A 17,891-nucleotide genomic window follows, 5' to 3' on the forward strand; every position below is an offset into this window, starting at 1 on the left:
GGGTCCCATAAAACAACTTGTTGTTTTTGCAGACTTTTGCACAAAAAAGCAAACAAGATATAACTTGTGACGGCCCGGCTGGCTAGTTTCCAGTCTCTGATTGTGGTACAGTCACTATTAGTTTCGTGTTTCAGCGAAAAATTTGCACAAAAAGCCTGGAGCATGGATTATTTTTTTTATTTTTCACACTGGAATGGATACTTACTTGAAAAGAAAATCTTCAACAGCTATTTACAAATATGGATCAACCTCATTCATCTGTTTATGTGTTGAACCCGGAAGACTCACTCACACACACCACAGTACATTGCGCTTCTTAAACTGATGCTAGAAATTGCTAAAAACCCCTAAAAGCGCTATCAAGCCAATTTTTTTTTTTACAACTTTACATTCTTGTACATTTTAAAACACAGCTCTTGAGCTCATATCCAGGTAGGGCCCCTGGGGGTGGGCGTGCCCATGTTGGTGTTGTCTGTATAGATGCCTGAATGGGATGGAGAGGGATGAGTGAGGGTCCTGACAAAGCCGGAGAGGGTAGGACGGAAAGGCAGAGTAGAGGGCTGAGGGAGGGGCGGAGGACGGAAGACTGGAGGGAAGTGATGGATCCAGCTGAGGGAGAAGAGACGGGTGGTGCAGTACCATCTCTGGGAGATAGGGAGCGGCAGGATTGAACTGTGGGATGGCACCCATCTCAACTGGAGGGTATGAGGAGGTGCAGGGATTGCGCAGGTTTTGAGGATGAGCTGTTGGGGGCATTGAGGTAGCTGAGGACATAGACTGCTGGAAGGAAGAGGAGACAGCCAAGCAAGAGGAGGGTTGGAAGGAAGGGTGAGCGTGAGGAAGGGAGGAGGATGGATGAGTGAAGGAGGAGGGAGGGAAGGAAGCAGCCTGGGCTTGGTGGCTCAGATTTGGGAGGTGAAGGACATGGTGGGCAGAGCTGGGAGACACATTGGAAAATGACAGATTCTGCATGTGTGGAGGGACAGAGGGGAAGGCAAAAGATGTGGGGGCACCATGAGTGGATAGAGAGCACGCCAGGCTGGGAGCCTGCGGGTGGATGTAGTTGAGGAGATGCTGAGCGGTAACTGGAGCAGGATCAGGATTTGCTGGAAGGGTATTTGGATAGATAAATGCTGCTGAGCTTTGATCAATGGATGAATTATTTCCGCTACTAATAGGTTCACCCTGCAGAGGATGACTCGGTTGAGTGAGCAGAGAATGAACTGATATTTGGTCCTGCAGTCCAGAATGACATGTGGAAGGCGGGGCAGGAAAAGAGGCGTCTGTAGATGTATGGGGGCTGATTGTCTCTGGGATGGTGTGGTAGGTGTTGGCAGAGGGGGAGGAGGAGGAGGACAGGAGTGACTGTGGCGAGGAGGAGTTAGAGGGAGGTGGAGTGGGGAAGGTGAAGGAGGTCTGCTGCAGTGAGGGAGTGGAGGAGGAGGAGAGCGTGGGGGAAGAGGAGAGGATGGAGGGATAGTCGACAGGCTGATGATTGGATGCATCTGAAGAGTCAGGGACGGGGAGGGAGGGGAAGGAGGAGGATGACTGAGGAAGAGGAGCCAAGGGGAAAGAGGAGGAGTTGGTAGCGGAGAAGGTGGATGTATAAGCTGGTTCACCAATCGTGTCTGATCTGTGGTGGAGAAAAAGAAAAAACAGATATTTATCTTAGTGTTGAAAAGATTTTTCACTTAATGCATTTAGAAACATGGACACAAGAACCTTGCCTTTACCTTTCAATCATATGATTCGCCACCTCACGTCCCGGTGTGTCCTGCATCCCATTGGCCATGGAGATGCCGATATCAGATATCTGCGATGCCATGAATGCCTCGCCGAGATCTAGTGGATGCTCCGGGACCAGAGTATCCTGATAGGAGGCTCCATCTGGTCTGAACCCACAGGAGGGGTCAGGCAGTTGGGGCAGAGAGGCCAGAGCGAGGGCCTGCAGGTCTGTGCTGGTGGTGATGGGCTGCAGCTCAGTGGAGTCGCATGGATCACAGTTCACTGAGAGAGAGAGAGGCAGAAGCGGTGTTTTAGGACAAGGCAATTCAAGGCAAAGCAGGAAGTAAGAGTTATGTCAAATTAAGGGTTTAAAGTGGCATCCCACGTACCAATATCCAAGGTGTCTGTCACGACAGATATTTTGCGCTTCTGTCTTGCATCTCTTTGTCTGCAAAAACAAAAGATTCAGTTTAGATTCAGATCCTCCACAATACGTTTGCAACAGTGTGACGTGTTCCTACGTGAGCACATGTTGTGAATTACTTTTTGCTGTTCATGCCTTCATCTCGGAAGCCTTTAGCGAAGGGGTTGGAGTTGATCTTCAGCTCTGTGATCTAAAAACAACAAAAAGAAACAATTTTGCAGTTGGTTTACTTTCCCTCTGCGTCTGTTCTTGGCTCTCAGTTGTTGTTTTTTATTTTGCATTGAATCTCTTACATATTATCTATTATTGCTCAGAGAAATATGGTCAGGGCACCGTGACTACTCGTGATATTGGTACACAGAATTTCTTCTTAATCTTGAACTGCACTCATTGCAGGTCATTTAGTGCGGAATCTTTTTCCCCATTCTTCGTACATAAATGTAGTATTATGGTACCTTGTTGTTCTGGTAGGCGGTGACTGTGAGAAACTGGGTCTCAGGGAAAACGAAGGAGTGTTGCCCTCCGCCCCATCTCAGCACGTCTCTGGCTTCAATTACATGAACTCTGGGCTGGTAGCGATGCAGAGAGTGCAGGATTATCTGGAATTGAAAGAAAAAAATGAACTCAAAATGCACCATGAAGATCTAATCTACCAGTGGAGGTTTGGCCCTGTGTTTGTGCCGGGTCAGCCAGTCTGCAGGACTTACATGCCCCTGAGAGTCCAGTGTGTTGTTGGTGAGCTTGGCGTAGTGGAACGAGATGTTGCGGCTCTGCCAGTGAGCACCTGTGGCAGGCGAGTCTGGGTGGATGAAAACCCGGTCCGGTAGCTTCGCCTCTGCCCCGCCAACAGCCTGCCAGTCGCCACCTTGGAAGCGATAGCGGGAGTTGTCCAATGGGATGATGTCCAGGAGGAGGATGTACCGGAGAGATGGGTTCAGGCCCGAGAGCTTTAACCTCAGCCCAGGGAACATCCGTCTAAGAGTAGGAGCAGAAAGGATGTGAGAAACAGGCAGTTGTGAGTTACAGTAGGATTGGAGAAGTCGTGGACTGAATGGTTGTTGCAGGAGGATTAAGTTCAGATAAACAGACAGTGGAGGTTCTCTCACCTGCCCTTCTTAGTGATGATCATCTCTGTGCCCACAGAGCTGAACTGTTTCCATAAAGACGCATTCTCCAACTCCATCTTCACATCATTTTTGGGAATTTTGGTGGTCGGGTCGTTGGGGACGGGCGGGGGGGCCATCAGCCGTGGGGGCAGGGCTTTGGCCACCACGTCACAGGCGGGAGGGAACAACGGCATGTGGGCCGATGCCTGCCGGTCTATGGGAAGGATAAAAACCTTTACATGAATGGTTGAAATAAGGAGAACAGTGTAAATGATGGTTGTGTACCTGCATCCTATCAGTTGTGCAAAGAAAAGGACCAATCAGTGCTCAATCACTTGAAAAAACATATTTGGCGGCCAATAAACGAAATGAGCAAACATCTGAATCCAATTTCTCTCGTGACCAGTTTATGAAAAACAAATTGTACAGCCCCACCCAGCGAGTTAGCTTGATGGGATGAAGAACTTTCTTGGGCTGACAAAGTATTTCTGAAGTATTTCAGAAAAACATGCAAGACTTTTAAAGCAAACAGTTAAAAAGCATTAAATCACATTTTTTCATGAATGTATTTTGCATGCCTGCACACACACACACACACATACACACACACTCCCTCTCACCTCTGTAAAAGCAGTCTCCCATCCTTTGAGGTCCCAGAGTCAAACTGGGGTACATCTCCACACTCAGCATCTTCCTGGTCTGTGTTTGTTCTGATACTCGTCCTCTTTCTTCCGCTGTCCTTTGGTACTAGTGCCCACAGCGGTGACTTGCTCTGTTAAATAGGTGTGTGGAGCTTCACACATGAGGCCAAATGGCCCACTTTATTTTCCTTTTTTTTTTTTACACAGCTCTTTATTTGTCTCCCCTTCTATCCACACTACGCCCTCATCTTCCCTCCTGTCCCTGCTCGACAAACACAAACAACACCGGTCATATAGAGAGGTGATTTGCAACATTTAGGGTTTACTCTGGTGTCAGGTTGGAAAATGAATGTGATTTGTGTTATTTCATGTCAGTAGAGTTATGTAGACGTCTACTCAAGTACGGTTTTCACTTATTTGTTGAGTATTCTTTTTCACTCGAGGCAAATATTGTGCTTTTTACTAGATACTTTGCAGATAAGCATTTTAAATGCAACAAACATAAATTCAACTGAGAAGACGTGATGTGTTGCTAAATATTAAACTACCTAAAATATATAAAGTAGTTCAAATTTGCTCCAGCAAGAACCAAACGTCGCTTGCACGTTAATGCATCAACAATTACATAATAATATATACTTTAAGTGTATTTTGTTGCTCATACTTCTGTTTGTTCATAGAACTTTGACTTGATTATTTTTATATTGTGATGTAACTGATCACTGCATGTCAGGAAATTTAATTCTACAAACTTATCTTAAATTGTAGTTTAAATTTATAAAGCATTTAGTCACTGCAGTATGTGTGTCAGATGTAAAACTGCAATTTGTTACCTGACTCTCAAGATGTTCTGTAATAATTCTGGGTAATGCTACTAAACTGAAAAGGCCTCTTACACAGACATATACCGGTACATCTTGTGGTTTACTGGCAGGACCCCCGTGGCTGTTTGATGACTTGACGACATGTTTCTTCCTCTCAGCAGGGAGGGGCCTTGAACGAAGGTGGAAGAGGAAGACAGTTTGGCCGATGGCTGCAATTTGGCCACAAACGTGAGTGTCTAGAAGTTTCAATTCCGGTGCGAGCTGGGTATTAAAGTCAACTTTCGAAAAGCATTTTCTGGAATATTTAGCACTAGAACTGTTTAAAGAATCCATTCAAAGCAAATTCTGCCAAAATCACTTGAGGGACGTTTGGTGAGCAGACAGGATTTCCAGTTCAAAGACACAACGTGGACCACACAGACAAACCTGTGCTGGTAAGACCACACAGTCAATTAGTTACAATGAGTTGAGTTGGATATTCACTTTAGTAAATGTAGTAATGCCACAATGTGGGAATACTCTTTGCAAGTAGCAATCAAAATGCTATTTTAGGAGAAATATAAACAAAATATAGCTCAAGTGAAAGTACTCATTATGCAGCAGAGTCTCTCCTGTAGGTGTATTAATATTCATCATGTCGGTGAATTATTATTACCGATGCATTAACATTTCAGCAGCGTTTTGATGTTGTAGCCAGTTGAGGCGGATTTTGGTTGGAAAATGTGAAGTGTCTTAAGAGAACACACTATTTCATGACTGAAAACCTGTTGCAGTAGAGTTCAAGATGTCTTCAGCGAAATACTGGTGCTGTAACAACATGTTGAAGTAACAAGGATCACAACAAGTCTTCATAAAAGACTTTAACAAGCAAAAACGGTAAGCTGAGGCTCTTTGGAGGACAAGACAACGGATGATAGATGCTCTTAAGCGGAGGATTGCCGTTACATCACAAGTCGAGCGTTTGCAACTAAAGCGGTCAAACAGAATAAACGGCTTGGCTGTGTGGGAGGTTTCATGTGAGCAGGATCAATACTTCAGAAAAGTTCGAGGAGAACTCTTCTTCAATAAATGCTCTCAGATCAACCTGCTCGGAGACATTTCTGTCAAAGTGAAGAGTTGACAGCTGGAGTCACTTCACAGGAGTGAAGAATAAATGTTGTTCTAGTCGGTGTTGTCCTTCTCCATTTGTGTCTGCGTGTGTGTATATGTGTGTTGGAGGAGATAAAAGCTAGTGAGGTCTGAGGGGAAGTGGAGGTGTGAATCACACCGAGAGAGAGAGAGAGAGCGGTCATTACCTTGATGGGGGGCAGCGAGGTGTGCGTGATGACTCTTAATGTTTTTACGAACCGACAGGTGTGTCAGCCACCAGACTCGGTAACAGCCCATGATGGGGACTGTTACTTGTTTGTTTGCTCTTGTGGGGGCAGGTTTGAAGTGCATTAAGTATTACCATAGGCCTGCTCTCTCACGCGTACACGCAAAGTTGTTTGATATCCACCTTTGTGTGCTCACTGAGGCCTAAAGGTCAGGTTACTGAAAGAAAAGGAACACACCATAAGAGGCATTTGTATTTAAATTGTCGTTGTTGGCTCAGACGTTCCTGCTGTTTGAACACTTCCTGCATGACAGGGGGTTGTCCATGCACGTTTACGATGGAACAACAAGCCTTTTTAATCGGATTGGGATGACTGTTTCTGTGCGCCAGACGCAAACACTCTTCCTTTTAGGGAGACATTTGTGGATGCTGAAATTCTCTTTCCACGTCACCAAAGGGCACACTTGATGTCACGGATTACTAGGATTAAAAAAAAACACAGTGTGTCGTCCGTAAATAAATCCCCTGCATGCAGAAAACACATGCATTCAGGTGACATGCTTTGTATTCAGCTCTCATTGTGCATTTGTGGGCTGATGTCTCACCCAACCTACAAACCGTTTTTGATCAACCAGAACCCATTTTTATTTATGATAACAAGAACAACATGTAAAGGAAGCACTTTTCACAATTACATGAGGCACAGGTATATTGAAATACTCTTTTTCCGGCTGCTAGCTTTACATAAAGAGCCCGGTGCAATCATATCGTACACTTCAACTGCTCCATTAGAAAAAGTGTAAGGCGCTTTTGAAATTTGGATTTTAACCAATCAAAACAGTGAAGATGTATCCACTTCAGTTAGTAACTAACTGGTGCAGCTGTGTGCTCCATGGCGGTCAGACCACCTCCAGAGGGTCCCTGTCAGCCTTCGACACCGCCACCGTTACGCTGTCCGGAAGACGCACAGCCAGCTTCTCCCTGAACACGGCCAGAAAGCCACGCTCACTGTTGCTGTGCTCACTGAGGAGGACGTTGGTTCCCTTCGCCACGGCGTCCAGCACTTCGTGGTGGGACATCTCGCCTGAACAATGGATGTGATTACTTCCATGTCAAGCTACGACACTGACAGTGAAACAAAATGTATCAATTGTTTTGAAGACTTTAAATAACTACCCGTGATGTAGAGGTCTGCCTTGACTCCGTCCAGTACAGAGGCCCCAGACCCAGCACATACAGCCACAGTACACACAGAGGACTCTGAAAAACACCAGAATAAAGACTTACTGACACACACATTTAGATCTCTTGGTTGTTCCACAAGCTTCAACCTTTGATCTCTTCATCTAAAATTCCAGACCATTCAGGCTGCACCCAACGCTCGCCTCATGGGTAAAGTGTTAATTTCCTCCGCATTGTTTACATGTTTATGTGACCTCCAGTTTGTGGAAGAGTTGCTTACCGAGCGTCTGCCCAGATCCCAGAGCCAAACGGAGGTGACTCAAACCCAAGTGGGACTTCACTTTCTGGATGGCTGTTGCCAGCGTGACAGGCTGCGCCAAAACACTAAGCCGCCCTTGGCCATGGCCCGGGAGAGGGGGCTGCAGGGAGTGTAAGGTGGACAGTTCGTCAAAAAAGAAAGAAGTACCTACTATGCATAAAACAGGATATCACTTCCCATGAACTGCTTTGTGAAATGTAAAGATTAGCTTTTTAAAAAGATGGAGCTCTGTTTCCGTCTTAAAGAAATCATTTTTTTTTCTTTGTGTTCCTGAAACAACACATTTGGTTTTCAGTAAACAAAAACTGAAAATATAATGTCAAAATGACTGAATCTCTTGATGTTCTTCAGTTCATCGTGTAAGCGTTTGTGCGGCACCTTTTCTAACTTGAGGATGCTGAGGGAGAGGCTGGGGGCATTGTGCCGTAACAGAGTCTGGACACTCGGTGTCAGCGCTGAGTCGCTGCAGGTTATGCTCACATGGACCTCATTGTTGTCTGGTCTGTTGAGAGGGGACATTAACTGTCATTAACTATGCAAAGGACATTCGTGGTGATCAGTGGGTTTTAGCATGTTTAAACCTGTTATCTACTAGTTCTGTAAACCTTTTGTTACTACTGACCATGTTCCAATTAACATAGATGATTAGTTTGTTCTTTTCAGCATTTTTTAAAGTCCACACTTGCTTACAACAGGCAATCATTCAGAGAGGATTTTTAGCCTTTTATGAGGTGTCAATGTTATGGAACCAGCTTGTGGTCATGAAGCTGGGAACAGGGTCTGTGTGTCAGGCTTTTGCCAGAAGCTTTGATATCCGAGGTGTGAAAGTCAACTCCAGAATTGCATTCACAAGCTAATTAGCTTTAAAATCAGAACCAGAATAACAAACCAAGCCTGGATGTTGTGAATACTGTAGCAGTGGCTGTTGCTTCATTTAAACTCACACTCAAATATTGCACAAACCTAGTTTTCACAACTTAAAAAAAAGAAGAAGCAGATTTCAAGATAGCGGTGTTGTATTGTGAAAGTTTCAGTTGCTTTCGTGCTGCACTGAAATTAAGGAATTACAGTAAACGGTGCTTAAATGACTGATGACTGACTAAACCTATTCTATGTTTTGGAAATTGTCTGCAGTTCGGTAAAGTACAGAGAACTTGTAGTTAAAAGATGATCAGGACCTGCTGACTGAATGTTGTAGTGTTGATTCACTGTCACAAGCCTTCAGTTCCTCCAGAACACCGTTTAGTTCCTCTGTGCTTTTGACTGTGAACTCCAGTTTGTGACTCTGTGAGGCGCCACCGAGGGCCTGACTGAGCACAGAGACCTGCCCACGACCTGAGAGTCAAAGACAGACACCAGAGATGGGAAAAAGACAAGATGGAGGACACTTGGTGAGAATAATGTGTAGTGCCACAACATTTGATCTTATACCTTAATTAAATATGAAAGTCCTGTAGGCGTGTGTGACACATCTTCCATTCAGAACGACATCTTACCGAGTCCCCCCACCAGCCAGTCGTTCACTCCTCCTTTAACACTATCCCACGAAGTGTGAGGGGAGAAGATCGCTATCCTGGCCTCCACCGCCCGGATGGCCAACTTCTGCTTCCAATCTTTCTGAACCAGACGCCTGATTGGCCGAAACAACGGAGGGTGATACGAGATAATGAGGTCACAGCTCATGGCCTCTGCTTCGTCCATGACTGCATCCGTAAGGTCGTTGGTCAGCAGGATGGTTTTAACGGGCCGAGATTTGCTGGGCTCGACCAGAAGGCCGACATTATCCCACGACTCGGCCAGAGACAGAGGGGCGAGCTGCTCCAACACCTGCAGAACTTCTTTGAGCTCCATCGGGCCTGAACAGTGAGCAGAAAGAGAGAAGCGGCGGGTGGGAGAGAGCTGAAGAGAGGAGTGTTGGGGGACCGAAGTTTGTTGGCTTGTAAAGAAGCCGTGACAGTGAGATGCTGAGAGGAGAGATGGAGGGATGGAGGGAACCGTTGACGCAGAGGAGCAGAGAGCAGCCCGTGAGGTCAAGCTCCTCCTGGTACAAAGTCTTCTGTCGGTGAGTGAAAACAATGTCCAAGAAAGGCTTCTACATCCGGTCAACATCAGTGGAGACCTGTGTGGACAGAAAGAAAGACCACTGAGTCTTACTTTAACACCCAAGAGTTAGCTTACAACCTGCACTTTCTTTGTCAGCCTAGTATCTAGCTAATCTAACGATTGAAAATGAATGTTTCTGGCCATGAAGCCGAGTATTGTTGTGCCGCTATTTAAACCCTCAGTATGTAACATGATACACAACCATGACTGGTGACTGTCACTGACTGCTGGGAAGCATGCAGCTAACAGCAGAGCTAGCTACTCAGCTAACATTAGCTGCTAATACAGACTAAATGACGCCGCTATCTTTAAAAACACACCGTGCACTCATCAGTGTGTGTATCAGTGATCGTATTTACTTTCGCTTGCCTTTCACTATAAAGTATGAAGACTACTTGCGTTCTGTTGTCGTACACATTTCTCCAGAGCTATGAGAGTGTACTCACTGGAGAACCCGCATGTCCCTTTCCGGCTTCCGTTTCTTACATCTATTGTTTTGATTGGACAGTTGAAATGTCAGGGAGCATCGCGTGAGCTCTATGGTTGGAGCACTTTCTGTTCAAAAAGTGGCAAAGTATGTGATTTTATTGCATTGCCATCTGCGGAAAAAACACTTCAATAGCTCTGTTCTAGTCAAATGTCAGCAGAATTTCAGTTCATGTTGAATAAATTATGTTAAACTAAAAATGAACGAAGACATGACAAAATAATCTGCATAGTCTGGCTGTAGTCTATGATCAAAATGTTGCTAAATATATCTACTAGATAACGTATGTAATGTGGGACTGTGTAACTGTGTGGACGATAAAGACATTAGCTACCACTATGCTTATCATACCAATTAATTTTCTTTTATTTGTCTCCATTTTCATATGAAAAATAAACAGTGGGACTTGTTTTTTTTAGCAGGTTGGAAAACGCCATTTAACTGCATTTAAGAAACACTAAACCTGAACTATTATCCTACACACTCGTGTGAGAAGAATAAGTACTGGCAGATCTTTAAATCAGATGGATTAATCACACCTTCTCAGTGGTAGAGGACATTTATGTTTATCTGCAAATAGCATTCCAACTTGTTTTGATGTACTAAAGCATATGCTAGAGCACAGCATATGTAATAGCATAGAGGAAGGCTATAAGCCTTTGACCCCTGACTCTGAAGGATCTTATTTTTGATCTGTTAAGACACTGAATTCAGATTCTAGTCAGTAGCCTCTAAATGCAGAAAGCTGCACTTTGATTATGTTTTGCATGAACACATTAACATAGTTTAATTCTCTCTCTACTTTAGTTCTCAGACTGGAAAAAGAATGAATTCCAAAATGATTGGAACACAACTTTTATTATATTTGAAAGCATGCATCACAGTGTATTACTACAACTTGCAGTAAACATTGATATTTTGCAAAAAGAACCAGAGAGGCTGAATTTAATCAGATGGGGCTAAAGCAACAATGTAATTGGGTTATTAATGCACAACACTGTCCGTCAAAGTCAGTTCCATCTTTGATGCTTCTGTTGTGGGGTTTTTTCCGTTGTTGATGCTCAGCTTCTTTGACTTCATGACTTATGTTAAAACTCTTAACGGCTGGCTCAGTAACTGTTATCTATCTGACTCGTGGTGAGACAGGATCTCACTATTAGGAACTCAGTAACGAACACACAGAACACAAGAGAGATTGGATTTTACTTCAGTTCACGCTGATTTATTTGCATCACAAAGTATACAGGTAAACCGAGCTGTCCGGAGTCAACTGACTTCACAACAGCATTGTACATTACTTTATACCTCCATTCTACCCTAAGTCATTCTGTATAAGTATTGACAAACATTTCATGAATAGTATCGTAATTAAAAGACACTATACTCACAGAGTCGCTTAAAAATCACGTTTGTAAATTTGATTCGTGAAAACCCTGTTCAACCAGAACTTCATACAGCTGTGGGTATGATGTAATGTTCATGTGTGTTATAGAACAAATTCACGGATCAATGTGAGCAGGAAAAGACCAGAGGCCCTGATCAGGGCAAAGGCCTGGCAGCGAGCATTACATCATCGGATTCTTCCTTTGACCGTATTATCCTCTCTTCACACTACTCCGCTCAGTTTAAATGGGACTTCCCTTTCAAACACGTACATTAGATCATAAAGCATGAACAAATATGAATCCTTCCTATATAATTCTTTTTTTCACTTCCTGCTTTCACGTAAGAGCATTTATGTTCAGCACTGAAAATGTTTTACTTATAGATTCAGCATATTGCCACAGCTATGCCCCGTAGTATTCAATCTGAGTGCCACTGACAGATGTGTGTTCAAGAACAGCTTCACTTTTGGTAATTGGTACAATAAGCCCTTGTGCCCCATCTGTTCGTCTATTTGAAGTCTGCCCCGTATGTCATGCAATAACATCCGTCTGGCTGATGTGTCCCCGACTGCAAGGGGGCACTGTGTCCCCGTCCACATCCCTAAATTCCCAGGTGTTTAGTCTGAGCTGTGCCGGCTTTGGGTCAGATTGACACAGTACTGGAGAATAACCACATATTCTGTTCACAGGTCTTTGTATCAGGAAGTGAAATCGGTGTCAAGCCTGGTGCAAATTTGAGACAACTTTGGTGTTTTTTTAAAGTGTGCACTAGCTGCTATTCCAGATAAGATGCTAAATGTGTAGCGGTGGAGAAAATAAGAAGCAACTTTGCCAACTAGCACTGATTTGCTGTGCTTCTGTCTGGTCACATATGTTTTCTCTTTTCCTTGAAACAAAATAAACAGCTCATACTCTGAAACGTTTGCTCACACTTTTCCTCAGTGTCTGAATTTCCCCAAACGTTAAAAACTTACTGGGCATTGCCAAATTAAAATAAATGACTCTTCATCAGGCTAAAATTAGGGACAAGTACATCTTTTTTTTGGCCTTTTTTTTGGCACAACATACAAATCTGTTATGCATCATGATGTCAGAATTATGAGCCAATTCGGGGAAGTTGCTCAACCCTCAACTACCCGATAAAGAAGATAATTCTGCTGGTTTATTATACAACCAGCGAGTTTTGTATTATTAAGCAAGTAGATTTACTGCTGATGTCGTACTGAATATGTGTTCCACATTTGAATAGAGAAAGACATTTTCTTTGCATGTCAGCACTGAAACCATAAACTGGACTGATACAATAAAAATTCTTGCAGACGAATGGATGAATACACTGTGTCCTTGGCTTCCTTCAGGTGTCACAGGAAACATGTCGCATTCATTCAAACCAAAACTCTTGTGCACAGTTTACATACTTTAAGGTTTTATTTAGATATCTGGAAAATACCTGTTGCCAGGATTCAACTTGTTAGAATCAATCCATAGATGCATTATGTAGACCAACACATTGCAACTAGCCCAGGCCCAATACTGTACATCTACATTTGCTGTACACATAATAAATGCTTGATAACTTTAAATCTAATTTTTGCATGATAACATTGTTTCAGTGATAATAATACTGTCGGAATAATTCTATAAAGAATAAATAGTTTCTATGAGCAATACATACATTTCATAAATGCTATCCAATTCAACAAAACAATCCAAAATGACTTTCTGTATTTAAAAGAAATGCCATTAAACAAATCAATACAGTTTACACAGTCGTTTCAATGATCTTAAAAAATATCAATCAATCTTTGCATAGATGTGAAATACTCTCTGAAAACAACTTCACATTGCTTGACTTTTCTTCGCAGCACTTTATTCAAATTTAAGAAATGATTACTTGTTTGTTCCTAACATATAGCCGACAAATTCATCTGTAATCCAGCTTCATAGAAAGACAGCATCAATATCAACGCATGTCCGTCGAGGTGCAACGGTATTTCCTTGATTGAAAGCCTCCTCAACTGTCATTTGTTGGACATCATTTTGACGAACTCTGCAGCAGAGAGGAAGAGTGTGATTAGTTTAGTGAGAGATTCATTCATAAAACTGCTGTGGATGCATGTATTCTATGATTGATTGCCATGTCACTGCAGCTGACAGACGGGTCACACCTTCAAAGTCTACTGTGCCATCTCCGTTGTCGTCGGCTTCTTTTACGATGGCATCGATCTCCTTGCGTTTCATGTGCTCTCCCATCAGCTTGGTCATGGCAGACCGCAGCTCCTCTGTGGTGATCGTTCCGTCTCCGTCCGCGTCGAACTGACCGGAGAAACCGCACAGAAGCACAAGAGAGTGAGGTCAGAGGTTATCTTTATGGCATCACAGTGAGCGAGTTGGGGGCGCATATTTCGGTCAAATCTGGCTTTGAAGCTGCTGCATTTTGGAAAGTTTCAGGGAAATGTTTCACCCTCACCTCTTTAAAGGCGTCTTTGAGCTCCTTCATGCCAATCATCCCAGCCGTTTCTGCCAGAAGCTTTGGGGCCATCAGATCTACAAAGTCATCAAAGTCCACTTTGCCACCAACTGCAGGGGAAATCACAAGAAATGATTCAGGACATCCGTGGGATCTTCCGGTTCTTCATTTCTGTGTTATTTTTGCATCAAATGAGCTTACAGCTGTACAATTTCTGCTGTTGAAAAAGTAGGACTGTCCTCAAGAGTCACACAAAAGCGCCACTTTAAATCTTGTGTTTACCAGAGATGTGCTTTTAAGTTTTTTTTACAAATATGTCATTGAAATAAATGACCAAACAACAGAAATCTTATAGCACAAGACCAAAAAGACTGATTAGTCATTTAATTGACTAAAGGGGTGCAGCAAACAGCTACATCTTTGTATATTTAGCCCTGCAGGGACCCACGGCTCATGTTGATAATTTGGCTCTGCTCGATCAGCTCCATCTCCGTGGGCATGTAGCCCATTGTCCTCATCAGATTCCCCAGGTCCTTGCAGCTGATCAGCCCATCCTTGTCTTTATCAAACTCATTGAATGCATCACGCAGCTCTGCCGAGGCGTACAGAAAATTGACAAGTAAATCAATAGAATGTGCAAGAGTTTAATCTGCATTTACTGATGAAATCATTCGACTAAGCACCAATGTAGAATATGAGAGTTTAATTTACCATCAATCTCATCATCAGCCAGTCCTCTTGCCTGAACAAAGAAAAACAATTGGTTAGGGCCAGTGAACCAACACAAAATCAACAAAATGGATGTTTTATTTATTTTTATAGCTCAATATATTATTCTTACAGAATTAAACGTCACTGTAACAGACATTAACCTGTGGATTAAAGTGTGGGTCTGTATCTCTTAGCATTTTTTTCATACCGTTTGGGTTATATAAATCAATTGAACTTTCATCAAACATCAGCACAATCCCATCAAAATTAAAAATAGCAGAAAGGTTGTTGTTGTTGTACTTACAATACTTTTCCCTCCTCGCAGGAAGATGCACGCTGCCCCCAAACTCATTTCTGGAAGGGGACAAAACAGAGTGGTGTTTGCCAGAGCGGGACAGTTAAGATGAAAGCAGATTGACTCGTCTTTGTTCCAGCAGAGGGGTTGAACACTATGTCCTATGTCTGAACTCTGTGTGTTTGTGTGTGTCTTCATTTTCTGACATTATGAAAATACTTCTCAAAAATGAGTCAATTTCGATAAAAGAACCATTTTGACATTGAGATTTAAGTGTCATCATGTGGGTATTTGTGCTCACCTTTTTCTGGTGATTTCTTTTCAGCAGCCAAGTGCATCATACGCGACCTCTGAAGTCGAGACTTGGCAGCTGACCTGCAGTGCAAAGAGGACTCTGTCTTCCTTGTGTTTCGTAATCTTCTTCTCAGTATCGGTCCAGTTCCTCCTCAGCCAGGACAGCCCTGCTTCTCAGTGTGTCCGCCCGGTTTGCCAAGGCTGAAGGGATGCTGGGAGGCTGTATGAGGGAGGTGTGGCCGCATCCAGCGTTGTATGCCGGCGGGGAGGGGCCAGCGGTTTGACGGGGCCCACCGGGTTCATGTATGAGCTGAAGGGATGCAGCTCTGCTTCCACCTGAGTGTTTACATGAAGATTATACTGCCAGCTGGGACCACGGCTGACAGAAAATTAGGATACGGTCAGTTCACAAGTTAGGGCTAGAGTTTCTGTTTCTTTTGTTTACTGTGAATTCATTGTAGCTGTCTTATTCACTGTGGCTCTTCATGGCTGATTCAGCACTTAAAAAGTATTTTAAGTACAGTATAAAATAACTTAGGAGAAAACTAATTATTTCCACGATGGATGTTTAAGTTACAATGACATAAAAACAAGAAAAAGCAGCACATCTTTCATTTGAACAGCATGGAGCCAGCGAATATTTGACTTTTTTGCTTGATAAAAGAGGATTGAACACTTAATGATTGAAAAAAGTTGACAATTCTGTTGATGGACAAATCAGTTCATTGTTTTAACACAAGAGCGCAACATTTTGGAGAAAAGACTAACTCACGGGACAGTAATCATAACGTTAACTCTGTTTTACAGGCTTTCATTGGACTTGAACTGGATAAAAGTCTGTTTTGTGTTTTTCAGTTGCATTTTGTCTCATTAGTTATGTTTGATTGTATTTGTTAAAGTGATTTGTTTTCATGAGTTTTAAGGATATTTATTTTTTGCTGAAATTTCTTTGCCTCTCCTTATCTTCTCTCATCTTCTGCATCATCTAACAACCATCCAATTTCGATAGAATGCTCCACAATCATCTAATAAAAAAATCCAACTCGTAATCTTGTAAAATGTTTTGCTTTTATTCCCCCTTCAGACGTACAATGTCCGAATAACAATAATAATTTCCGGTGTTCATTTCCTCTGGATCAGGACACTCTTACCAATTCTAGTGAGGTTAACTGCATTACCCCTAATGGGAAAGCATTATTTTAAAAGAGTGAACTTATAATAATATGTATAGGCTATATATGTATTGTGATTTTATGTTACATTTTGACAAATCGTAGGGTTTACTCCTTTGAGTTTGAACCCTCCAAATCATCGGCTTCATTGTTTCTGTTAAAAATAATTCGACAGTGACACCATAAAAGAAGAGAGGCTAATTCGGATCCTCCGTCTGTTGTTAAAGCCCCCATTGTTTTCAAAAACATGACAGTCAAATTGATTTTGGATGTATTTAAGAGCCACAATCCGGTTACAGCTAATATCCGAGTGTGTGATAATCTGCATGAGTATTGGTTACATTTGCAAGGAGAAAAAATGAAATACTCTGATGACAATGTCAGGGATTAACGCCTCGAGGTCGGTCTTCACTTACACTGGCTGATTTGAAACACTTCTGCACCGGGTCTTGACAGTGTGTCCTCTCTGACCTTAACCCCTGCGCCTGCTCCCCTGTTATGTAAATTAATCCAAAATCAGTTTGAAGCATAATCCGCAGCCAGAAACGATTTTGATATCTTCCTCCCCCCCCCTCCCTCCCAGCTGTGGGGTTATGCAAAGCCCCGGCTGTGAAAGGATGTCTGTGGAGTGGAGGGCAGGAGGTGATATGGGTGAGGAAAGTATGAATGAAACTAAGGAGAGGAAAGGGGAGGCCTGGGTGGCAGAAGGTTAAGTATGTATAGGCTTAATTTGAGTTTTAATACATTTTAAAGGATATCAGCAGCTGATTGCAAGGGACAATGATCATGATACAGAGGGACGTTTTTTGGTTTTACTGTGTGTGTGTGTGTGTGTCGGGGGGGGGGGGGTGTGGTGTGTCAGCTACAAGTGCACATCAGAGATTACACTGAGCGGATCATGAGAGGCTCAGCCAAACACGCCATATGTGTGATTGTGATGATAAGTGTCCGTGTGTGCGGAGATAATTAACTTAACTGATGTCAAACTTCAAAATGTATTCACATAAAAAGGAATAATTGATGTGAGGGTCCCGGGACAAAGGAGGTCGCATGTGTACAGATTGTAAAGCGCCACACAAAATATATTGATTCAAATTTTAATTGAATAGAAGGATTGCATAGATTGACTTTACAGCTAAACTCAAATGATACACTGTCATCTGACAAGTCATCGGTTAATAAACACAAGCCATCTGTCTGCTTGTGATGCAATATGCAATACTTAACAGAAAGCAAGGCTTGCACCCAAACATACATATATCACTGTTAAAGTAGATGGGTGCCGAAAAAGCTTGATACCAATTGGTATTTGTTTAACTTTCAACTCCGTTGTCACGATGTGAATATATAACGTAAACTAAGTTGTATTGTTTTCAGTGAACAGTTGTAGAAATGACTTCCTATGATGACATTCTTATTATTTGGGTCAAATATTATA

General features: G+C 42.8%; 3 protein-coding genes across 5 annotated transcripts; all 3 read right to left on the reverse strand.

Annotated features, from left to right (window-relative positions):
* Nucleotides 1-402: 402 nt before the first annotated feature.
* Nucleotides 403-3,948, reverse strand: tbx6 (T-box transcription factor 6; the record flags this gene model as incomplete). Its single annotated transcript, XM_079293407.1, has 8 exons — nucleotides 3,876-3,948; nucleotides 3,256-3,469; nucleotides 2,857-3,124; nucleotides 2,605-2,748; nucleotides 2,269-2,339; nucleotides 2,115-2,173; nucleotides 1,734-2,007; nucleotides 403-1,633 (listed from the first exon to the last, which is right to left on the reverse strand). Exons 1-8 carry the CDS (start codon nucleotides 3,943-3,945, stop codon nucleotides 403-405), a joined length of 2,331 nt encoding a protein of 776 aa, XP_079149533.1. The 5' UTR covers nucleotides 3,946-3,948.
* Nucleotides 3,949-6,655: 2,707 nt separating this feature from the next.
* On the reverse strand, nucleotides 6,656-10,106 carry nif3l1 (NIF3 NGG1 interacting factor 3-like 1). Of its 3 annotated transcripts, none has more exons than XM_079293198.1 (7): nucleotides 10,086-10,106; nucleotides 9,033-9,655; nucleotides 8,715-8,871; nucleotides 7,915-8,038; nucleotides 7,498-7,636; nucleotides 7,212-7,295; nucleotides 6,656-7,119 (listed from the first exon to the last, which is right to left on the reverse strand). In XM_079293198.1, the coding sequence occupies exons 1-7, from the start codon at nucleotides 10,097-10,099 to the stop codon at nucleotides 6,935-6,937; spliced, it is 1,326 nt and encodes a 441-aa protein (XP_079149324.1). In that variant the 5' UTR covers nucleotides 10,100-10,106; the 3' UTR covers nucleotides 6,656-6,934. The 3 variants fall into 3 exon arrangements, with proteins under 3 accessions (XP_079149324.1, XP_079149325.1, XP_079149326.1); XM_079293199.1 differs by having other exon boundaries at nucleotides 10,039-10,104; XM_079293200.1 differs by having other exon boundaries at nucleotides 9,999-10,104.
* A 3,426-nt stretch (nucleotides 10,107-13,532) lies between these two features.
* cabp5a (calcium binding protein 5a) lies at nucleotides 13,533-15,328 on the reverse strand (the record flags this gene model as incomplete). Its single annotated transcript, XM_079293375.1, has 7 exons — nucleotides 13,533-13,561; nucleotides 13,680-13,827; nucleotides 13,982-14,091; nucleotides 14,430-14,573; nucleotides 14,693-14,723; nucleotides 14,997-15,046; nucleotides 15,289-15,328. The coding sequence occupies 7 exons, from the start codon at nucleotides 15,326-15,328 to the stop codon at nucleotides 13,533-13,535; spliced, it is 552 nt and encodes a 183-aa protein (XP_079149501.1).
* Nucleotides 15,329-17,891: the final 2,563 nt, after the last annotated feature.

The sequence above is a fragment of the Melanostigma gelatinosum genome (genome assembly GCF_949748355.1).
Source record: "Melanostigma gelatinosum genome assembly, chromosome: 21".
NCBI lineage: Eukaryota > Metazoa > Chordata > Actinopteri > Perciformes > Zoarcidae > Melanostigma > Melanostigma gelatinosum.

Bases quoted from the DNA above. Each gene is read 5' to 3' on its own strand.
- nif3l1 (XM_079293198.1), bottom strand. The intron at 7,637-7,914 runs GTGCCGCACAAA...CACTCCCTGCAG, and splicing joins GCATCCTCAAGTTAGAAAAG to CCCCCTCTCCCGGGCCATGG. The intron at 7,296-7,497 runs GTAAGCAACTCT...GGTGTTTTTCAG, and splicing joins GGGATCTGGGCAGACGCTCG to AGTCCTCTGTGTGTACTGTG.